Below are 24,663 nucleotides of genomic sequence, written 5' to 3' on the forward strand. Positions count from 1 at the left end.
TGTTAAATCGATTGTTGTTTTATATCAAACAAAAAAAGTTGTTCTGTATTTTAAAGGAATCATTGATAGTATTTGTTCCGATAATAAATTGTGAGCTCTCAAAAGAAAACAAACAAACAAACAACAACAACAACAACAACAACAACAACAACAAAAAAACCAAATAACAAAAACTAGACTTTAAAACATTTTGGGCTGGTGAATTGGCTCAGTGGGTAAAGATTACCGACTGCTCTTCCAAAGGTCCTGAGTACAAATCCCAGCATCTGAAGACAGCTACAGTGTACTTATTTCTAGTAATAAATAAGCCAGGCAGTGGTGGTGCACGCCTTTAATCCCAGCACTTGGGAGGAAGAGGCAGGTAGATTTCTGAGTTCAAGGCCAGCCTGGTCTACAAAATGAGTCACAGGATAGCCAGGGCTATACAGAGAAACCTTGTCTTGGAAAAAATAAATTAAAAAAAAAAAAAAGATTGTCAATGAAAGAAAATAAATTTAGCAAGAAAAATCCTATCTTCCAAGTTCAATAAAGTATCCTAGAATATAGAGCCCTAAAAGTGTTTATTTTTTATTAGATGCCTTAGGACTACAAGGATTTAAGTGTTTTTACAAAAACAATAAAGGAGGAGTAATTTGATGGCTTATTTACTCTTTATAACCTTTAGAAAGTGTTGTGGTTTTTTAAAGTGCTTGCTTCAGGCTGTAGTTTTACAAGATGGGCTGTGTGTTGGTCAGACCCTTTCAATTCTTGACCCTGAACAGATTTAGGGACATAGCACATACAGCAGGCACGTGTTCAGGAAGCCCAAACTGTAGATGGCTACTTTTACTCTCCCTTCAAATCTGTCTCCTCTAAAACTGCTCAATTCAGTTTCTCTATATTGTTTCATAAAATACTACACACTCCTTTGTATATTTTCTTAGTCTAATTAACCAAAAGTTACTCATGATAATATCTCCGATATTGATAAAAATACCTATAAGTTCATTTTCTAATAGTATTAAAGCAGCTGCTTTTATATTAGCCAGATTATTAGGAAGTTTTCTGATATGGAAATTATTTAAACTGTACAATTGTTTTTTTAAACTACTCATTTTTGCTTTTAATTATGTGCATGTGTGTGTCTTTGTGAATATGTGGATGTGAATGGAGGTGCCAGTAGAGGTGAGAGGTATCAGATTCCCCTGGGGCTGGAGTTAGTTACAGGCAGCTGTGACCCACCTGATCTGGGTGCTGGGATGTGGAACTCAGATCCTCTTTACATTATGCCATCTTCCAGCCCTCACATCAGTTCTTCATTTTATGTTTTTTCATATATCAAGTATTTCTAATTTTTATTTGAAAATGTTCTATCAAAATCAGAATGTACTTGTATACAGACAAAAGGTTTTTAAAACCTTAAAATGAGCATGAGCCTCTGTGTGTGTGTGTTTGTGTGTGTGTGTGTGTGTGTGTGTGTGTGTGTGTAATGTATTGGTGGACTCAACATGTGCCATAACATATGTATAGAAGTCAGAGATCAGAGATCCCCTTCCATCAGGTAGGTGAAAGGGATTAATCTCAGGTCACCAAGTTGTGCTGCAAGTGCCTTTACCCACTGAGCCATCTTACTGGCCCTGGTAATGAGTTTTGAATGACTTTCTAACTTGTGTGGACTATAAAGAGTTTGAAGAGTTGTTGAAGCAGTGTATTATAGCAATATATGTATCTTTTCATATCCATAACTCTTAAAGGAATGCAGTATTTAAGAATTGCTCTTTCTGTGTCTGTGAAAAATTGAGTTGGAATTTTGATGAGATTGCATTGAGACTGTAGATTGCTTTTGGTAGGATGGCCATTTTTAATATGTTAATCCTGCTGATCCATGAGCATGGGAGATCTTTCCATCTTCTGAGGTCTTCTTCAGTTTCTTTCTTCAGAGACTTCAAGTTCTTGTCGTACAGATCTTTCACTTGCTTGGTTAGAGTCACACCTAGATATTTTATATTATTTGTGACTATAGTGATGGGTTGTCATTTCCCAAATTTCTTTCTCAGCCTCTTTATCCTTTGAATAGAGGAAGGCTACTGATTTGTTTGAGTTAATTTTATATCCAGCCACTTTGCTGAAGTTGTTAATCAGCTGAAGGAGTTCTCTGTTGAATTTTTGGGGTCACTTAAGTGTACTATCATATCATCTGCAAGTAATGGTATTTTGACTGTTTTCTTTCCAATTTGTATCCCTTTGACCTCCTTGTGTTGTCTAATTGCTTTGGCTAGAACTTTGAGTACTATATTGAACAGATAGAGGGAAAGTGGGAAGCTTTGTCTAGTCCCTGATTTTAGTGGGATTGCATCACATTTCTCTCCATTTAGTTTGATGTTGGCTTCTGGTTTGATGTATATTGCTTTTACTATGTTTATGTATGGGCCTTGAATTCCTGTTCTTTCCAAGACTTTTAACATGAAGGGTTATTGAATTTTGTCAAATGCTGTTTCATCACATAATGAGATGATCATGTAGTTTTTTTTTCTTTGAGTTTGTTTATATAGTGGAATGGATACAGAAAAACATGGTACACTTGCATAGTGGAGTTCTACTCAGCCATTAAAAAACAATGACTTCATGAAATTCTCAGGCAAATGGATGGAACTAGAAAATATTAGGAAAAAAGCTTGGAATACCCATGATACAACTTACAGACCATATGAATGTCAAGAAGAGGGAAGACCAAAGTGTGGATGCCTCAGCCCTACTTAGAAGTGGGAACAAAATAATCACGTGAGGTAGAGGGTGGGCAGGACTTAGGAGGAAGAGATGAAGGAGAGAGGAAAAAGTGGGCAGGATCAGGCGTGGGAGGGGACTGGGGAGATGTACAGAAGGTCAGGAAATTGAAATTGGAGAGTAGCCATGAGGGATGGGAAACTGGAGGTAGCTAACAGAAAGTCCCAGACACCAGGAAAGCAAGAGGCTCCCAGGACCCAACGGGGATAACATTTGCTGAAATACTTAACAAAGGGGAGAGAGAACCTGTAGAGACCATATCCAGAGGTTAGTCATGGCCCCCAGTTGAGAGATGGGGCCCCATCATTCTCAAAATTTTAACTCAGAATTGTACCTGTCTAAAGGAAATACAGGGACAGAGAGTGGAGCAGGGACTGAAGGAAAAGCTATCCAGAGACTGCCCCACCTGGGGGATCCATCCCATATGCAGCACCAAACCCAGACACTATTGCTAATGCCAAGAAGGGCTTGCTGACAGGAGCCTGATATGGATGTCTCCTTAGAGGCTCTACCAATACACATGTGGATCCTTGAAGCCAGCCATTGGACTGAGCAGGGGGATCCCAATGGAGGAGTTAGGGGAACTGAAGGAGCTGAAATGGTTTGCAACCCCATAGGAAGAACAACAATATCAACCAACCAGACTCCCCCAGAGCTTCCAGGGACAAAACTACCAACCAAAAAATGCACATGGAGGGACCCATGGCTTCAGCTGCATATGTAGCAGAGGATGACCTTGTCTGGCATCAAAGGGAGGGGAGGCTCTTGGTCCTGTGAAGGCTTGATGCCCCAGTGTATGGGAATGCTAGGGCAGTGGGGTGGAAGTGGGTGGGTGGATTGGGGAGCACCCTCTTGGAGGTAGGGGGAGGTGAGTGGGATGGGGGGGTTTGGAGAGGAAACCTGGAAGGGGGATAACATTTGAAATGTAAATAAAATAACCAATAAAAAATTTAAAAAATGCAGTATTTAAGGGACTTTGGAGACAGATAATTTGGGGTCAAGTACAAGCTCTAGAATTAAGAATGCTTGTAGTCTCAGTTATTTGGTTGGCCTTGAGGTCCTTCTCTGACATTCCTTGATGATGTATTGTAACCTGTAAGCCAAGTAAATTTTTTGTAAACTTGACACAAACTAGAGTTGGCTAGGCTGAGAGAAGAGGAAGAAGGAATTTTCTCTGTCAGATGGCCTATGGGCGTATCTGTGGGAGCATTTTCTTGACTGATTGATTGGGAGTACCCAGCCCACTGTGGGTGCCATCACCCCTGGGAAGGTAGTCTTGTTTTAAGACAACAAACTAAGGAAGCCAGTAAGCAGTGTTGCTCCATGTCTCTACCTCAGGTCCTGCCTCCATGTTCCTGTGTTGAGTTGTTTCTGTGGCTTCCCTTGTTGCTGGAATATAACCTTGAGCTGAAGTAAGCTCTTTCCTCTCTCTAGTTGCTTTTGGTCATGGTGTTTATCACAGCACTAGAAAGCAAACTAGGGCACTGAGAAACTATCCTTTTGCTTCCTCCATTTCTTCAGCTAAAATAGTAAGGATACCTGTCTTATAAAATTATTCTGGATCAATCAATATATACATATAACCAAGAGCAATATCATGATAACATCTTACAGTCTACCTGTTAAAAATAGTATAACCACACTGACATGATGAAAGCATTTTCTTTTACATTAAAAATGTTTTGAAAGATTTATTTATTTTGTGTTTGAGTGTTTTGCCTAGTGTGCTTGAAGTTCAGAAGAGTATGTCTGATGTCCTGGAATTGGAGTTAATTGTAGGTGCTAGGAATTGAACCCAGGATCTCTGCTGAGAAACATGTGCTCTTAACTGCTGAGCCACCTCCAGCCCTCTACTGCATTTTAACACAGCTGTTTTGGGAAGAAATACGTACATATAGTATATAATGCACATAAATGTATTTATTTTCAAATAATCTTCCATTGTTACTCAACCTGACTTTAAACTTGAAATCCTCTGTCTCCCTCTTGAGTAGGTGAGTTAACAGGCATGTATTACCATCAGTCAGCTTTAATTATAATAATGTATTACTGCAAGAGATTCTAATGTTACCTTCACTTTTCATGTAGCATATAATGTTGACATTTGTTAGCATGCATTTCCTTTCTGCTTTCTATTTTAGTGAAACCCTGATTCTGTCTTAGAGTTTGCTTCTCATTGGTGTGAGTCAGATAATCATCATTGGTGGTAGTTATTCATAAAGTAGTCTCCCACAAGTGACTGCTTTAGAGAGTGCAAAGAACTCCCTCATGGCAGTGAGATAACAGGGCATGCATGTTCGGAAGCCTCTGAGAAAGTTATCTTTTTATTAAGATAATGCATTTTTTCTTTGAAGAAATTCTTCTTATTTTGTTGTGTGTGCTCATCTATAGCCTGTGTGTGATGGTCAGGGGAAAACGTTGTGGAGTAGGTTATTCCCTTCTACTTTTACGTAGATTCTAGGGATTGCACTGAGACCATAAGGCCTTAAAATATGTTATGCCTGTCCTCTGAAGTCTTGGTACTTACACGTGTGTGCCAGAATTCCTAACCTCTAGCCAGATTCTAGATCACTTGATTGATAAAGGGCCACAGTCCTTTGCTGGATTTATACATTTAATTTGCAAAATGCCAGGTTTTCCCCTTTGGTGCGAAGGTGTACCATTTCTGTCTCTCTAAAAAGAGGTGGAATGAAATGCCTGAACTTTTGATTTTCGATTTTCATGGCATTCTTTTTCTTTTCAACTTAGGAAGCAGAGACTCAATATGAAGAGCATATTGCTAAAATTATTATGGAGACACAAGAACTGAAATGGCAAAAGGTAAGCGCTCCCCTCCCAGATTATCATTTTTCAGCATTTTTGAAATACAGTCCAGGGACTGGAGAGACAGTTCCGTGGTCAGGACCACCTGTTGCTCTTATAGAGGACCTGTGCTCTTTTCCCAGCACCCAGTTGGAGCTCACAATCATCCATAACTCTAGTTTCAGGGGATCTACCCTCTTCTGGCTACTGCAGGCTCCAGACATAGAAATACACACACACACACACACACACACACACACACACACACACACACACATACACACACATATGCAGGCAAAACATTTATACACATAAAATGAAATAAAATAAATCTTTTATTCTAATTCTTACAACAAAATTAATTTTTAGATTTCTTACATATATTTGGAGGTGGCATCATTTAAAATATGGGCTCAGGACAGTTCATAACAAAATTGATGATATTTGTGGCTTCAGAATTTTAAAGCTTTCTGATAGTACACTGAGGACAAGTCTGCTGGAAACTTCTGTTTGCATCTAACAAACCTTCTAGTGTGGGAAGGGAATAAGTACTAGAAGTAAATAAGGGAAAGCTCAGAAGTAGAACCATGTTTCCCCAGTGTGGTGTTTTATCATGTAATCACATAGAAATCTGTAATCTCGGGCTGGGAGATGGTTCAGCGGCTCAGAGCACTGACTGCTCTTTCTGGAGGTCCTGAGTTCAAATCCCAGCAACCATATGGGGTGGCTCACAACCATCTGTAATGAGATCGGATGCCCTCTGTCTGGAAACAGCTATAGTGTACTTACATATAATAAATAAATAAATCTTTAAAAAAACAAATCTATAATCTCATCTACATTATAGCATTTATGATAGCATTTGATATGCCTTTTTATCAAAGTAAACACACACAAAGAATGAAGATTAGGGTGATGGTTCCTCTTCTTAAAGGTAATATCTCAGACAAAGATTTCAAATTACAGAGTATAAATTTGACTAGAAATTATGGGAAAGTTTAAGGTAAGACTAGCCCCCATAGTTGTACAGAGTATGGGAGTAACCAGGGCAGGATTATCTGAGGGGCAGATCTACAGTCTATTCATGGAGAGAGAGAAAACAGGGGAATACCAAGTCCAAGTTGAATTATGAGTAGATTTTAAAATGCAACTCGTGCTTGGTTTCTGAGTTTGTTTGTTTGAGACTGTGTCTTTCTGTGTCCAGTCTGATCTTGAACACCTCAGCGATCTTCCAGCCTCAGCTTTCTGAAGTGCTGGGACTAGAGGTATTTTCAGCTGCACCTGGCTACATCTCTTTTTCAGTTAGGAAGAATCAACGATATTAAATTTAGAATAGGAGGGGATGAAGAGACTGTTCTTCCAGAGAACCCACATTCAGTTCCGGTACCAGTATGTTGGCTCACAACTGTCTGTAACTCCAGTTCTAGGAGACGCAGTGCCCTCTTCTGACCTCTGAAAGCACTAGGCATGCAAGTGGCGCGCAGACATACATGCAGGCAAAAACTCAAACACATAAAAAATTTAAAATTCAGTAATTCTCTAAATCAAAAAATACAATGTAATTCCTTTGAAACTAACAGGTGCATGTTTGGGAGGACCCAGGCTGATTCCAAGGCATGCATGGAGTAAATATAGAGAAAGCCTGGAGATAGTAAAGCCAAAAGAGGATGATGTAGTGTGACTTTGACCCTTGAACCATATTATAAAGCTATAATAATTACAATAGGGCTAGTGAGATGGCACAGCTGGTAAAAACCTGATGCTAGAGTCCTCCAGCTCCCTAGCCTGTGACCTAGACACGTGTGTCCATGCACACATACTTGTACATATGTGCACAAATAAATTAAGATTTAAAAAGTTAAAATAGCTCTGTTGTATACATGAATATATTTTTAGTAAACATACCATAATAGAGTCTAGCAACAGAGCCAAATAATATAGTAACTTAATTAATGATAGAAGTAACTTTCAGGTCTACAAGGAATAATAGATTGGTAAATAAATAGTATTAAAGTTGGGTTTCACTGGGAGAAAAATAAAGTCAGATTCCTATAATACTTTACAAAGTTATATAAATGAAGAAACTGTCCTAAACTGTCAGCAGCATGAATAAGAACTGAACTGTGTTGATCAGAATGCCATCAAACAACCTGTTAAGACAGCTGTATTTATTAGAACTCATCATAGTCTCGAGTATTCAAAAGGGGCACATGAGAATGAGAATAGAGGGTTTTGGAGTGTAGGCTCCAGTGCACTTAGGTATAGTTTTAAATCGGGATGGATAGGGATTGACACATTTGTGATACAATATTTTAGGTTAGGTCAAGGTAACAGTGTGAGGATCTTGAAGCTAGTTTTGAGAATGAAGTATTGTTTTATAAGACCAAGTAAGCATCTTAGTTTATGCATTGGTAAAAAAAACAAAACAAAACAAAAACAAACAGTGATCCACTTTCATTGGTTTCTTAAAATGTCCTTATTAAAAACTTTTAGGAACAAGTTTTCTGACACAAACAAAATGATTTTGTGACTGGTGTTCTCAGAACCTCTTAGCTCTGAATGTTCTGTGCTTTTCTTTTCAAGAGATTTCAGTTCTTAGTACTCCTTCTTCAGCTTGACCTGGGGAGGAGAACATTATTATTTAGAATGGAATAAATCAAATCTATACTGTTTTATAACATCATGGTAGCAGGTGTGGCTGATTCTGGAGGTGAATATTTATATTATATATGATATATATATATATTTGTGCTATAGTATATGTTATGTAAAATATATACTATATTTATATATGTATGTGTGTATATGTGTGTGTGTTTCCTGTCTTTTTTGATCATTGGTTCATTAGATAGAACAGTATCTATAAAGAGTATTTAAACTTGAGTCTCACATTTGACATGCCAACATGGAAAATGCCAAGGAAAAAGATCATTATTGGACTGTAGATTACTCATAAATTAGTAGCTAAGGGCACCCATTAAACCAAAAGAATAGAAGCCATCTCCAAATCACAATTTCAATCTATTGTTGGACTCCTCCCACAGGTGGCCAAGAATTCAGAAAACAATATTCAGGTTAATGACATTGGAAATGTCATTTAAGAAATAAAATGCATTTTCTCATTGAAGGTTCTGGATTGTAAACAAGGAGGAGATAAAATACACAGGCATGCATAAAGAATTATAAACCCCGTAAAGTGTTGCAGTTGGTGACTCTGATGATCTAGATTAGGAGTCCACATGCTTTTTATGTACAAACCATATGGTAAATATTTCAGACTTTGTGGAGCAGGTAGTCTTCCATCACAGCTATTTAACAGCCATGGGTAGTGCTTAGATGAGTAAGTATGTTATTCCTTTTTTGATTTTTTTCTTTTAAACTATTTAAAATTTGAAAAGAATTCTTAGCTTAATGGTCATACAAAACAGGTAGCTGGTCAAAGCTGGCCTGCAGGTAGGTCTTAGTTTGTTGGTTCATCCTTCCTTCCTTCCTTCCTTCCTCCCTTCCTTCCTTCCTTCCTTCCTTCCTTCCTTCCCATGCCTTTTCCCTCCCTCCCCCACCTCTCTTCCTTTCCTTTCCTTTCTTCTTTTTTTCTTTTTTCCTCCTCTCTTCTCTCTCTCTCCTCTCTCTCTCTCTCTCTCTCTCTCTCTCTCTTTCTCTTTCTCTGACAGAATCTCACTTTGTAGACTATGGTGGCCTGGAATTCACCTACCTCTTCTTCCTGAATGCTAGGATTAAAGGCATGCACCACTATGCCAGACAGGATCTAATTTCTTGATTCTTGATCTAGATCTATCTCTCAGGCCTATTAGTAAAGGCTGTCTGTACTATATATTTCACTTCCTGATCCATTTCTTTTGGTTGGGAGTTGTTTTATTTCCTAAAGACAGTGTGTTTCTAAAGGTTTCTTAGCATTTTCTACTCTTGAATCTCTTGGTAGCATGGCAGTCTAGGTACTGAAGAGTGAAACCCTAACATCTGTCCATTTAGGAGTTCCAAAGATATGCCCTGGACTTTACCCATTGTTCTAAAAGCCAAAGCAACTGATTTTTCCAACTTGGCTTGTAGGTATTTCATTTTCTTTCGAGTAATTTCTAGAAGATACCTTTTAAATCATGTAGAAGGAATGTACTAACATTCAGTGTTGATATGATTTTGAAACACATTGTATAAATCCCTTGAAGTACTTTACTTAGGTTTTTCTGAAGCAAAGAAATGCCTCAAATCAGGGGAGAAACAGCCAGTTTTGTAGGACAACCTCTAACAAGTTAGCATGGTGAAACCCCGTGCATGCAAAACTGTGGAGCATCACAGCCTGTGAAGGTGGAGACAGCGGGAGAGCATGAAGTGAATGACTTGGATGTGCATATAATGTCTTTCTTTAAGACTGCAGATGATGGTGACAGCGAGTTTCTCAATTAGTGACAAGGCTTTACTAGGTTTTCTAATAAAAATGCTGATAAAGTGATTGCTGTGTCACTACAGAGTCTAATTACAAACATTCAAGAAATTCTTTTTACTCTCAGAACTGCACATCTATGGCAAGAAGTTCAGTCACCCCAGGAAGAAGTAGGCAGTGATGAGAACACAGACCCCTTCCTAGAGTTAATTTTAGAAAGCCCGTTTACAGGAACTGAGGTTTGCATTTACAAGAATGACAGTTTACCAGAAGGGTTCTGCTGACACAGGCAGTATCGCCAGGGACACCCTCAGCAGTCTTAGTAAAACTTGTATTAGTGCAACAGTTGAGTATGGTTTCTAGTCAGTCTTTGTTCTGATGGGTAATTTTATGTACAAAGTTTTTGAGAAATTCCATTAAGGTCCTCTGGTGCCATCAAGTGTTTGTCCTGAAAGAAATTTCCTTGTGCAATTTACAATCTCACTTCCTTCTTAGTGTGAAGCCAATTGTGGGCATTCCAAAATAGCCTTAAAAAAAAATCTCTCAAGCTGGGCAGTGGTGGTGCACACCTTTAATCCCAGCACTTGGGAGGCAGAGGCAGGCGGATTTCTGAGTTTGAGGCCAGCCTGGTCTACAGAGTGAGTTCCAGGACAGCTAGGGTTACACAGAGAAATCCAGGGCTCTGTTTGGCCTTTCCCACATTCTTTTTAGTGCATATGTGTCCTCAGGAGGCATTGGAACATTGGGATGGTTGACTTTTCAACCTGTATTCCTGCTGAAGTTCTAAGCCTTCTTTGTGTCTGCAGTATTCTGATGTCATAGGTATCTTTAGAAGCACACCTGATGATAACGATAACTCACCAGGTAGCTGGTGAGTTCTGATAACTGGCAAGCTTTGCTGAGTAAAATAATGTCGTCATCTGGGCTAATTCACCTCTGTTAAGGAATCATAATAAAAAGAATCAGTTGTGACTATTGTAGCATGCTTGATATTTTTCTATTTCAATTTGAAAACTTGCCTGTTAACAAATAAAATTAAACTTAGATTTAACTTCGGGAGAGTGCCTAACCAATCAGCTTGTATCATAGTCATTGCTTAGAGACTAGACTGTTAGAATTTCTCCTCCTTTGAATTATAAGAACTAACGGTCTTTTTAAAAGTTTCCATATGAGCAGTAATTTATTTTAAATAGCTTTCAAAAAGATATATTGTATCTAAAAGTTGCTAATCATCAAAATATTCTTGAACCCTGTGTAGTCTCACATTAGTATATTTGATTTTTTTCTCTCTTTTTGAGACAGGGTCTCACTGTGTAGTCCTTGTTGGCCTGGAACTTGATGTGTACACCAGTTTGGCTTTGAACTCACAGAGATCTGCTTTCTTCTGCCTCCCAGTGCTAGGATTAAAACTATATATCATTACACTCAGCTGATCATTTTTCATTTAAAACTATATTACATTTAAGTTCTTAAGTATATAAGTGTACATATATATATAATAAGTGTACATATATAGGATTTATACACAGTTTTGGGGGTGATTCAGGGTTCGACAGGAGGTACTTCCCATTGATTTGGACTGAGAGCTTGGGGAAACCTTATTTGCATGTAAGAAGGCTTGGTGCTGCTAATATGTGACCAGTTATTACACACCTCTCCTTCAAGGGTCTGTGGGGGGCTGTGACTGCAGCAGGAGCCAGGGGCCCATGAGGCATGGTTGAACACCTTCCGTCCCATGCAGGTGGAAATTACCATCCACCGAATCTTTGGGGTTCCAGACCTCCTACTCAACCAGGACCAGGTTGCTTGCACAGCCTACCACCCCACATATAAGTACCAATATTTATATATGTATGAATATAAAGTGAATGATATATAAGAGGGGAATGAATAGTAGTATAACTGTGTGTACATATGTATATATGGTTGCATGTGTTGTGAAAAGCTGTCCTTCAGGCATGGTATGGCTGTTGCTGTCTTGAAATCAGGACAGTTGTGGTAACTGGATGATGTCCTCACAAGTTTTGGCCCACTGGTGGGAGAGCACGTGCCAGCTGCTAATATTACCATTCTTACAGCTGGGGAAAAGAAAGTACAAAATAGATTTGTGTTAAAGAGCTCCATGTACAATCTAAAATCTTGGAACCCATGCAAAGAGTTTAACAATGAAGAACTGGAAAGTGAGGTAAAAAGGAAAGCAAGAACAAGGAAAGAGACATGAGGAAAATGGTGTGTGATGCCCAGGTCACCAAGACGGTGTTTTCTGATAGTTAAGAAGAAGAGCCGGGCTGGAGAGATGGCTCAGTGGTTAAGAGCACTGACTGCTCTTCCAGAGGTCATGAGTTCAAATCCCAGCAACCACATGGTGGCTCACAACCATCCGGAATGAAATCTGATGCCCTCTCGTGGTATATCTGAGGACAGCTACAGTGTACTTACATATAATAATAAATAAATCTTAAAAAAAAAGAAAAAAGAAGGAAGAACCTTAGTGCTAGCTAGCATGGGTGTGTATGGGTGTCTGGCCATATTAAGATCCATGGTGAGTTGTATGATGTAAAAGAGGCTCTAGTGGATTAGATTGTATATAAATTGGGTTTGGGAATGAGAAAAAGGAAAAAGAAAAAAAAACAGGAAAAAAAAAAAGGACAAGATTTGGGTCAAGATGAAGTATTTAGCTAAAAGTAACAAGAAACCAAATTCAGTGCTTTTAAACCCCTGGAAGGCTTTTAAGCCTGAGGGACAGTTTACTGCAGGGGTCAAAGCAGCAGCAGCAGCAGCAACAGAATAAAAGAGTAGTGCATGTAAGAAAGATTAGTGTCTCATAGACCCAGCTTACTTTCTGTACAAAGGTCTCATATATTGTTAATCTCTTTGAGTGGCTTACAGATTGGAAAAAGCATCTTAAATGTGTGCAGGCACACCTGAAGGAGCAAAGATGGGAAGTCAGTGTGCACATCATTCAGGGCACAGCTGAGAGATCCTGGGAGTTTTATGGTTGGATAAAGTGCAGTTGAAATTCAACCAGGTGACTGAGAAAGTCTTACAAGAGTGTGTGGCTTTAAATGTGAAAATATCGTCCAGGGAGTTTAAATGCAGAAGGGACTTTGTGTGTTTGGGAAAGATTACTCAGAAGGCAAGATTTTGTTGGCCAGGGTCATGAGGCCCCACAGACAATGGAGACTGTTGCAACTGCTGTTGACTTTGTGCCATAACTACATCGTAAAATTACTTCTGCTCACATTGCACTCTTTGGTTGCAGAACATGGTGAAATAAAGCTGAATAGGGAAGGGAATCTCTTCCCTGGTCTGTACTGTTAGAAGGCTCCATGCTGACTGATGGAGAGGCTTCTTTTTTTTTTTTTTTTTTTTTTTTTTTTTTTTTGGTTTTTCAAGACAGGGTTTCTCTGTGTAGCCTTGGCTGTCCTGGAACTCACTCTGTAGACCAGGCTGGCCTCGAACTCAGAAATCCGCCTGTCTCTGCCTCCCAAGTGCTGGGATTAAAGGCGTGTGCCACCACTGCCCGGTGAGAGGCTTCTTTTCACAGGCAGTCCTGTGTACTCCTATCAACATGCTAGGCAAGATGTGCCCACTGGCACAGTAGTGGCACGGCTATTATGGATGCAGACAAATGTGTTTTGATTATGTTTACGGTCTACTTCACAGGAGGGAGCACCCACTTAGTGTGGTATGCCAGGGTGGAAATGTGTGGCTGGGAAGGACAGGCTTCAGCAGGGAAGCTAGTACTAAAGTTTTCATGAAATGACGAATATGCGTAGCTTGCTTTCTGAACCTTTTTGTTTATCCCCATCGATTACTGTTGCAGTTGGCCTTTGTTGGGGAAGCTTCTTTTCTGCAGTGAGCAGTGATTACCTTAGAGATATAATAGTCAAGCTACAGAGAACAAGTGATTGTTGTTTTGTCAGACACTCAAACTTTAGCCTTAAGTAGATCTTTAAAATAGTCTTACACAAGTATTACCCCCTCCAAGATTCAGGGAGTTGTGAAAGAGGAGGCAGAAAGAATGTAAGAGCAGAGGAAACTGTTGAAGTTGGGAACTCTGTCCTCCAGGCATGATGTGACTGACCATTGCCATCTTGAAACCAGAGCAGCCATGTGTGGTTCCTCATAGGACTGTTCACAGGATTGGACTGACTCATATACCCTAGTGGAAGTTGGGGAGATTACACTACAGCATACCAGTAGAGCAGGAGACACCTCTTTCTGAGGGTGTGTATGTACCATTAACAGTTGCTGGGAGTGGAGAGACTCCTTTTCAGTGAAATTCCATGTGTAAGTTACCCACATTCCTACAAGTAACCCCAGAAAAAGTCATTGGCTCACTAAACAAGACTTAAGTGAAATTGGTTTTTGCTATATCATTGATGCTGTTTCTGGAATGAGTAGATGTTTGTTTATATTCCTCCAGGAAAAAATCTCACAGAAATCCCTTTTAAGGAAATGGATGTAGTATGAATAGTCTGCATAAAGGAGACTATCATATTTTTAATTTGGGGATCTAAGGGTAATTCACAATTTGGAACAAGGTAAATTTTTGAGATTTTAGGGATATCGCACTGTATAAGGGTATCATTGACACTGAGGGAGAGACTTTAAATACTTAGAGCAATTTCTTTTTGTAAGTTTGAGGATAAGATAGAAAATTTAAAGTATAATTTTTTTCCCAAGGACAATTTCTTATTTTAAAATTTAAATATTTTATTTGGAGGAAATTCATACCCAATACTACATTTACATAACTTCCATCCATTTCTCTCTTCTTCTCTAACTTTTCCCATGTCCTTCCATCCCTTCTCAAATTCATGACCTATTCTTTATTATTGTTACTTAGTCCAGTTAGTGTGGTTCATAGGTAAACAAATATGTTTGGTGCTGACCCCTGGGGATGGAATAACCTATCAGAGAGTTTATCCCTGGAGAAACCTTTTCTTCCTCCCTCAGCAGCTATTGTGAAATTTCCTCCATCTGCATTGGTATGTCACCTGGCGTGGTTATCATGCAGTCTGTGTAGGCAACTAGACTGTTGCTATTTCATGGGGGTAGCTTCCCTGTCACATCTAGAGGACAGCATCCCACAGCAAGTGTCCTGGACCTCTGACTCTTGGGACTGTTTCTTCTTCTTCAGTTACCTGTACAACAAGAGCAAATTTATTGATTTGCCTGTTTGTTTTTCTCATGTGTGTGTAACTTTTTAATTAGCTTTAAAATTTATTATACAAAATAACAGGTCTTGTGACATTTTCAAACATTTTTTCTTATTAATCCTTCTCCCCAATTGTCCTGGCATTCTCTTGCCCCCTTCCTTCTGTTCTCCTTAGATTAGGTACTCCTACTATTTTGATGTCACATGAATTAATTCTATTACCCTCCTCAGTCTTCCTTAATTGTGTGTGTATGTGTGGCAGTATAGAACTCCTTTAAAAAAGCTAAAACAAGATGGTGATTTCTGCTTCTGGTAAGTATTCACAGGTGTCTTCAGCAAGATGCTTCCTCCTGTTTGGTAACTGTGTCATTAACATTTACATATTCTACCTATAAAGTCATCAATTTATTCTGCCTTTATTTTTCTTTTAATTTTCTTTTTGAGACAGTGTCTTGTGTTGTAGCTGTGGCTGGTAAGAAACTCAATATGTAGACTAAGCTGCCCTGGAACTCACAGAGATGGCCTGCCTCTGACTCCTGAGTGCCCAGTATAAAGGTGTGTTCTAAGTCTTTTTTTTAAAGACCTAACTTTGTAGATCTGGCTGTAGAGCTTTTTTCATTTCAATATTTGGGGGCAGATCAGGTTCTATATTTTTGTATTAAAGCTGTTGACGAAAAAATAATGAGGGAGCTGCGGATCTTATCAGAATTGTCTCCTCAAAGTCTCCCAAACCAAAACCAAACTGTGTGTGTGTGTGTGTGTGTGTGTGTGTGTGTGTGTGTGTGTGTGCGCACACACATTAGTTCCATGGGTACAATCCCCTGGAACTGAAGTTATAGGCAGAGAGTGTTTAACTGCTGGATGAAGGTGCTAGGACTGGAACTTTAGAAGAGCAGCAGTGTTCTTAACCATTTAGCCATCTCTGTGACCCCTTGACTTTGACTAAAATATTTCTACTTTTTTATTTTCTTAACGAATGAAATATACATTCTTTATTATATATATAATGTTCTACCTTCATGTAAGTCTGCATGCCACAAGAGGGTACCAGATCCCATTACAGATGGTTGTGAGCTGCCATGTGGTTGCTGGGAATTGAACTCAGGACATCTAGAAGAACAGCCAGTGCTCTTAACCTCTGAGCCATCTCTGCAGCCCAAAATATTTATATTTTAATTCATTTAAAGTTAAATATGAACCTAAAGAATCAGATATACAGTTTCACCAGAAAAAAAAGGAGGGATGAAAAGTGGGATCATATATGTTCATAAAAAATGTCTGGGACTGGGAAGATGTCTCAGTGGATAAAGGGCTTGCTGTGCACAAATGAGGACCTGAGTTTGGATCCTCAGATGAGAGAGAATATGCCTGCAGTCCCAGTTTCTCCAGTAAAATTGGGAGTACAGACTGGACAGCTCCTAGACCTTCATGGCCAGTTAGCCTAGGGTACATAGCAGTGCACAAGAAACCCTGTCTCAAATAAGGCGGACCAACACATGGGTTGTCTTCTGACCACCCCCATAACACAAACACGGAGGCGGGGGAGGAAGGGAAAAGTGAAATTCTTTACTGTGCCTTGGTTTTACAAATAGTTTGGTGAACTTGAAGAAGTAAATGTCATTGACTATATATGCTTAGATAAAAAAAAAAATTCACTTCTGTAGAAATTCCATCCCCGAGACTATAATTCTTCTTGTGTACTAGGGTTGCTAATTTTTAATAAATTTAGTTAGAATTTCTCTCGTTCTCTCCCTCCCTCTCCCTTTTTTTCTTTTTTCTTTCTTTTCTGTTCTTTTTTTTTTTTCCTTTCCTGAGACAGTGTCTCATCCTTGAGCCTTCTATGTAACCAGGAAGGGCCTTGAATTCCCAATCTTCACCTCCCAATTGCTATAACAGATGTGACTTACCATAGCAGGCTTGGCACTGAAGAAAGCTGTGGAGTCAGCTGCATCCAGAGTCTAAAAATTTTAAAAGCAATGTATTTTTATTATGAGTAAACAAGTGAAAGCAAAATTTATATGAAATTCTATGACCAAAAGATAACTAGATTGATTGGAGTCATAGTTCAAGAGAATAAGTAGAAATAAATGTGCTTTACAATATTTTTATATTTATTTTATAAGTGTCATTGTACAATTGACTTCATGTATATGTCTATCACAGAGGTCAGAAGAGGGCATATGATTCTCTGGAATTGGGGATACTGATGGTTTGAGCTGCTATGTGATGCTGAATGCAGGGTCCTCTGTAAGAGCACCAAATGCCCTTAACCTCTGAGACATCTCCCGAGGCGCCTGTGCTTAGCTTTTATTTTAATTGTAAACCAAATTGAGATTTAAAACCAGAAAGCTTACTAGATTTTGTCTCAACTTCTTATAATTTTTATTTTCTCATAATTTTAAAAATAGGAGACTCTTCAGAATCAAAAGGAAGCATTAATAAAGGAACACAAAGAAGCAATGGGAGTTTTTAAAAATCAGGTAATTTTCGTGCTGATAGATTAACACTGCAGTAGAATATTTTGTATTTTTCTTTCTGCAGTAAGTATTATGACAAACTATTATCTGAACACACAGAAAACAAAAATGAGAATATTATGGGAAGCAGGAAATATAGCTATTTTTCCTTTTAACTCATGGTAGTATATAGCAATTTGGAAAAATTGTTATTATTATTATTTTTGGTGATGTATCTGTCCTAATAATTGTGTTATGTGCTCCTTCACCCTCTTCCTTTTGTTACAGTATGCTAGTGTCTCACCTCCCATGCTTCCTATGCTGCCTCTTTACCAAAGTCAGTCGGTTGAACCATGCATGGTTCATGGGTCAACTCACCAGTAATTAAATATATTAAGAGGAAGATTTGAAGCCAGGTGTGGAGGTACATTCCTTTAATCCTGGAGATAGAAGCAGATGGATATCTGTGAGTTCAAGGCCAGCCTGGTCTATATTGTGAGTTCCAGGCCAGCTATGGATACATAGAGAGACCGTGTATGAAAACAAACAAAAACCACAACAACAAAACAAAAACAAAAGAAAGAAGAAGTGAGGGATGGAGAGGAGAGGCTACTCTTATCTCCTATCTGCTAAAGCCTCCATGAATAGCAACCATCAGTAATTGAAAAATAAAGTAAATCTAAAATATTTTTAAAGAAATGAAAGTTATACCCTCATTAGGTTGAAATCCATTGTCTTTGGCTTTCTTAGATTCATCTGTACTCCTTAGGAAGGTGCCCTGAGATACAGGAGAGCCTCTAAAATTGTCCCTTAGTCTCCTGTCCTCAGTATTTTCTCTTCATTTCGTCTTGTTTTTCATCTTCATTTTCTTTCTTTTTTTTTTTTTTTAAAGATTTATTTATTTATCATATGTAAGTACACTGTAGCTGTCTTCAGACACTCCAGAAGAGGGTGTCAGATCTCATTACGGATGGTTGTGAGCCACCATGTGGTTGCTGGGATTTGAACTCAGGACCTTCAGAAGAGCAGTTGGTGCCCTTAACCACTGAGTCATCTCACCAGCCCCTTTCATCTTCATTTTCATACAAGTGTGTGTGGAGGAAAAAAACACACACACATGAAGAATTAAACCTGCATGTCTAACATTACTAGTTGGTTGAAGTTAGTGATAATTTACATCTTGGGATGAACTGGTTTAAACAAGAAAACTTTCTTCATTTAATTTGAAATAAGTCTCACTAAAGTTATGAGTTTTAATTGAAAGTAAGGAAGCAGAAACCCCAATGTAACATGTGTTCTCTATACTGCAGAAAGAAGTCTGCATCTTTGCTGTCACAAGAGACTGGTCACACAAGAGCATCTTGATATCTGCAGGGTACAGGAGACATCTTCAGATTCTCACACTTGCTTATTTTTACAGTGCTAGAGCTTGATTGCAGGGCCTTGCACACAGCTGGAAAGTTCTTTATCACTGTGCTGCATTTGTAGTAAAGAACTGTTGAATGTTAATGAGTGTGGAAAAAGAGATACAGATGTCTCAAAGAAAAAATATTGCTAAAGTCCTTAATGCTGGTTAGAATATTTTATTTTCCCCTTCGAAATATTCTGTCTCTCTCTCTCTCTTTGTTTGTTTGTTTCTTTCTTTTTTCTTTCTTTCCTTCTTCCTTTCTTTAGTATAGAATAGAATGGGGAGAGAGGGGAAGAGAATGGGGAGAGAGGGGGAGAGAACGGGGAGAGAGGGGGAGAGAACGGGGAGAGAGGGGAAGAGAATGGGGAGAGAGGGGGAGAGAACGGAGAGAGAGGTGGGAAGGGAAGGCAATAGCAAGAGAGCAAGAGCGAAATATTCACTTTCATTTTGCTGTTTTAAAATAACATTTTTTTAGGGGCAGGACCTAGACCTCTTATACATTTGTAGCAAATGTGCAGCTTGATCTTCATGTGGGTCCCCTAACAAGAGGAGCAGGGGCTGTCTTAGTCTCTATTCCCTACCATTGGATCCCATTCCCCTACCTGGACTGCCTGGTTGGGCTTCAGTGGGAGAGGATGTGCCTAGTTCTGCTGGAACTAGATATCTCAGGATGGGGTGGTACCCAAGGGGGACTTCCTCTTCTCTGAGGAGGAGGAGGAGGGAATGACAGGAGGGATTGGTAAGGGTGGGACTGAGAGGAGAGGAGGGAGTTGAGGGCTGCGATCAGGATGTGAAGTGAATAAAAAAATAAATTATTAAAAAATAACATTTTAAAAATAAAGGTAATTTTTATTTCATTATCATAAGTATTTAAGCAAACAGGATATGACTACTATCCTCATGCAAATACAAATGCTAAAATTTCATAAAATTATGCCTTTAGAAAATGATACATACTATTGCTTAAAAGTAGATAGTAAAACATTCAGATACTTAAGATCTTTGGAGAGTTAAACCAAACTTCAAAGAAATGATTAGTGCTTAAGTGATTTAGTTATTTATATGCTATAGCGATTGCCCTTACTCTTTCATATATTTATATATTCTGAATGTAAGAATATACTGAAACTGTGTAAACTCAATATAAAATGCATTGATATTAATACTGATTAATAGAAATCACTGTTAAAAATTTACTGACCTGTTTTTGACTTTAAAACTGACCAGCTGCAGGTGAAGGTGTATGCCTTGGAAGAAGAAAAGGTAGCTATTAATTTTCAAAATTATTTAAAATATGGTTAAGTGAATTTATTATCATTGTTCACTATAGTAGAAGTGAGTGTTAGTAATAAAATAGTGGAAAATATTGGTTGATTAAAATCTTACAAGCAGAAAGAACGTGACGTTAATCTTGTCAGTTGACATTTGTGATTTATGATTGAGAATATTCAGGCCTAACAGGTGAGATGACTTTACATGGGAAAATTAGGGCTAGAATTGAGGCTTCTTCAGCATCCAAACTGACACTCTCCCCTTCTACTTCTTTCTATGAGCCATCCCATGCACTAGTGCAGTGGTTCTCAGCCTTTGGGTCTCGACCTCTTTGGGGATTGCATATCAGATATCCTGCATGTCAATATTTATGACTCACAGTAGCCAAATTATGGTTTTCAAGTGATACAGTTTTATTATTGGAGGTCGCTATAACATGAGGAACTACATTAAAGGATTGTAGCATTAGGAGGGTTGAGAGCCACTGCTCTACTGCCTTCTCAGTGTGGGCACCTGCTTTAAATGTAAAATTATTGAGATGACTTGCATCTGGTTGCTAGCCAATTGGAAGAGGAGACATGACTTGTAACAAATCAAGAAACGTACCTGGTACTGAATATTTTCCCATGGTAAAATAGTTATGTTTTTTATTATTTCAATGGATATAGAATTTACAATATTAATTTATAGACATACTCTAAAGCAAGAGACTTTTAAAGGAAATTCTCCCTTATCTTTATATTCACTATGTAAATATGCCTATACTTTATTATTTAGAAAACATTTTACCCTTTGCATCCACAGTTTTGCATGTATAGATCAACTTGCCACTAATTCAAAATATTAGTTAAGAAACATTGCCTCTATGCTGGGTACATAGATTTTATTCATGATATCATTCCATAATCAGTGCTTTACAATAACTATTTGTGTAGAATATATTTTGTATTAAGTATTATAAGTAATCTGGAGATAATTTGAAGTATGTAAGAGAATGTGTGTAGGTTATATGCAAACACCATGCCATTTTGTATATATGGGTTGAGCATCCTGAGGTTTTGTTATTTATAGAGGCCCTTTTAGACTTAGTTCCTTATAAATTCTGAAAGATGATTGCATAGTCTATGTAAGAACTTAATAGTTCTATCTATAGGGTCTCTTAGAAGTGCTCTCATAAACTGAGTTGTCGTAGTTAAAACATTTTATTTTATAGTAATTATATAAAGGTTATTGCAGTACTTTGATGTTTAAAGGCTGCCAGAAATATAATTTTTTATGTAGACGTAGCTTTAAAGTCTGTGAAGTGTTAGGTTTAAAGTACAGGTTTTGGCTCTTGAGTTCTTTTATTTCCTTTTATATTTACACTAAAAGCATTGAAGTGTGATTTTTCTTAACTTAAAGGGAAAATACAAACTTGCTGCAGAAATCAAAGAAAAAGAAATAGATGGATTAAAGGAAACATTGAAAACATTGCAGGTAAAGTAACTTACTCTTTAAAAATCATTCTTCTATTTTAGCATTGTCAACGATACACCATTCAACATGGTTAGCAAAGCTAATAATATTTATATAACATTAAATTACATAAGACTTTTGCATGGGTACCATAATTTGACATTTGAATTTTGTTTTATATATTCTGTATTTTAAATACTATATATATTAAATAAAATATATCTATACATATAGTATATGTATATTAAAGTAGCCTTCAGATTTGTTATAGTAATATAGGTGTCTTAGTTTCTGTTTTATTGCTGTGAAGAGATAGCAGGACCAAGGCAGTTCTTACAAAAGACAACATTTAGTTGTAAGCTTGCCTACAGTTTTAGAGGTTAGCTCATTATAGTCATGGTGGAAAGCATGGTGGCACATAGTCAGACGTGATGTAGGAGAAGCAGCTGAGAGTTCTACATCCTGATCCATTCCATAGGCAGAGAGACTGAGACTGGCTCTGGCTTGGGCTTTTAAAACCTGAAAGTCCACTCCCAGTAAAAACACTCCAACAAGGCCATACCTAATCCAACAAGGCCATACGTCCTGATCCTTGCCAAATAATGCCACCCTCCTGCTACAGAAGCATTTGAGCCTAGGGGGGCCATTATTATCCAAACTGCCACAATAGGATTCAGTGTTACTGTACCACAAGGAGCACACAACTATAGGTTTTAATATTTCTTGTGTGAGGGAAAACAAATAAGGCCTATATGTTATAATTTATCTGTGGTCCTTAAAAGTTAAAATTCTAGCACCTTGGAGACAGAGAAAGGCAGATTTCTGAGTTTGAGGCCAGCCTGATCTACATAATGAGTTCTGAGATAGCCAGCTACATAATGGACAGACCCCCCCCCCCAAAAAAAAAAAAGCAAACAAATTCTAGCATTAACTGAATATGTGCTACATATGAAGTCTGGTTTTCTGCAGATATAAAGACTAAAAAATTATGGGCTTTGTTCCTAAATTGACCAGTCTCATAGGAAACGCAGTGTTTGAGTACTGGTAACTTATTCTGTACCTGTTCACGGTCTGCTGTGTGCTATTTTTCTTAGTGGAGAGGACACAGCAGTGAGCATACAAGGGGAAGATTTTTGACTTCAGGAGCCTACAAAAACCAAAATGAAGTCAAAACTCAAAGGTGCTTGCAGAAGATGTTTTCATGATTTCAGAGGACAATTATAGTTACAGAACACTGAATGCCTTTAAACTTGTCAGTATGAAGTAATTGTGTGGCAAGATCTTGATGCTGACACCCATCATTATTTTTCAAGTTGATGGAATAAAAGGTCCAGTTTCTACTTAACATTTATATAATTTTGAGCTTCATGGTTCTTATCATACTGTAGATACTCAGTTTAAAATGTTCCCAGTTAGTTGGATATGATGTCATGTTCTGTAATTGCAGCACTTGGGAGACTGGTATACAGGACAGACTATGCTATACAGTAAAACTCCTAATGTAAAAATAAACCTTAGCCCAGTGGTGGTGGCGTACGACTTTAATTCCAGCACTTGGGAGGCAGAGGCAGGCAGATTTCTGAGTTCGAGGCCAGCCTGGTCTACAGAGTGAGTTCCAGGACAGCCAGGGCTATACAGAGAAACCCTGTCTGGAAAAAAAAAAAGAAATTGTTTTTATTGTAATAGATTATTTATTTGAATGTGCTCCATTTTTGTATAAGCATGGTACTTAGTTGATTTCAAAGAGAGGATTTACTTAACAAATGAGACTTTCCTTATCAAAACATTATGTCCAAAGGGCTAGATAATTTTGCTGATGATTTAGTGGATTTATGTATCCCAGCACTTGGGAGGCAGAGGCAGGTGGATTTCTGAGTTTGAGGCCAGCCTGGTCTACAGAGTGAGATCCAGGACAGCCAGAGCTGCACAAGGAAACCCTGTCTCGAAAAAACAAAAGAAAAAAAAAAGTTTCTTATATAATATTTCTTGAACTTCAGTTTCCTTTAAGTAAAATGAGGAAGTTGAACTATATTAGTATTTCCCAAACAAGATTCTTTCTGTAGGGTAATGAAGTGTGTTCATTGTTATTCTGTGTGGTAGGAGTAAATGAGAGAAGTTGGCTGCATTGACTCTCTAGAAGCATGAACAGGAGATGGGTAGCCTGTGATAAAACTGGATTGGTCTAAGGAGATAGGTGACTTCCATAGCTCTATTTCATTATTTTTTCACTTAGTTTAAACTTACTGGTTTTATAGACAATAAGACACTAATGATTTTGGCAGATCTGAAGTCATATTTAATAAGTTTCTGTTCTACTATTGAAACTTAATGGTCTTATGCCTCACCCAGTCATATTGATGAAAGATAACAGAATTCTTGGAGTTGTGAATTTTTATGTATTGATCCATAAATAAATCTTAGTCATTTGAATAACATTTTCATCAGGAGGACAGACATGTATCACAAAAGGTCCTAGACTGAAGGTGGAAAACACCTTCAACAAACGGCACTGGAGCAGTGGGGTGTTCACTATACTAACATAGTGAAAAACAAGCCACAGACAAGAAGAAAATATTTACAGACACACTCCTGATACAGACAGCTATCCATCATATGCAGAAACATATTTATATTAAAAACCCAGTAAGAGAAAAGCAAGCATCCTAAATAAAAAATAATATATTACAGATCTTAATAAAAATTTTACCAGCCAGGCAATGGTGGTGCATGCCTTTAATCCCAGCTCTTGGGAGGCAGAGGCAGGTGGATTTTCGAGTTCGAGGCCAGCCTGGTTTACAGAGTGAGATCCAGGAATCTTACCAAAGATACACAGACAGGTGGCATGTACACACATGAGATGGTCCACATCATATGCCATAAAGAAACTGCAAAGTGAGCTGGGCGGTGGTGGCACACGCCTTTAATCCCAGCACTTGGGAGGCAG

General features: G+C 38.2%; 1 protein-coding gene across 10 annotated transcripts in view; it reads left to right on the forward strand.

Annotated features, from left to right (window-relative positions):
• The window catches only part of Ccdc73 (coiled-coil domain containing 73), a 118,509-nt gene that overhangs the window by 30,089 nt on the left and 63,757 nt on the right, over positions 1 to 24,663 (forward strand). For 8 of the 10 annotated variants that reach the window (XM_031371225.1, XM_031371228.1, XM_031371223.1 and 5 more), the window contains 4 exons: positions 5,512 to 5,583; positions 17,537 to 17,608; positions 20,220 to 20,255; positions 21,666 to 21,740. In XM_031371225.1, the coding sequence (XP_031227085.1) occupies positions 5,512 to 5,583; positions 17,537 to 17,608; positions 20,220 to 20,255; positions 21,666 to 21,740 (255 nt within the window). Of the gene's footprint in view, positions 1 to 5,511; positions 5,584 to 8,194; positions 8,276 to 17,536; positions 17,609 to 18,913; positions 18,960 to 20,219; positions 20,256 to 21,665; positions 21,741 to 24,663 lie in introns of those variants that run through there. The other 2 variants (XM_031371231.1, XM_031371233.1) reach the window with 2 other exon arrangements.

Source organism: Mastomys coucha, unplaced genomic scaffold, assembly GCF_008632895.1.
Source record: "Mastomys coucha isolate ucsf_1 unplaced genomic scaffold, UCSF_Mcou_1 pScaffold15, whole genome shotgun sequence".
Classification (NCBI taxonomy): Eukaryota; Metazoa; Chordata; class Mammalia; order Rodentia; family Muridae; genus Mastomys; species Mastomys coucha.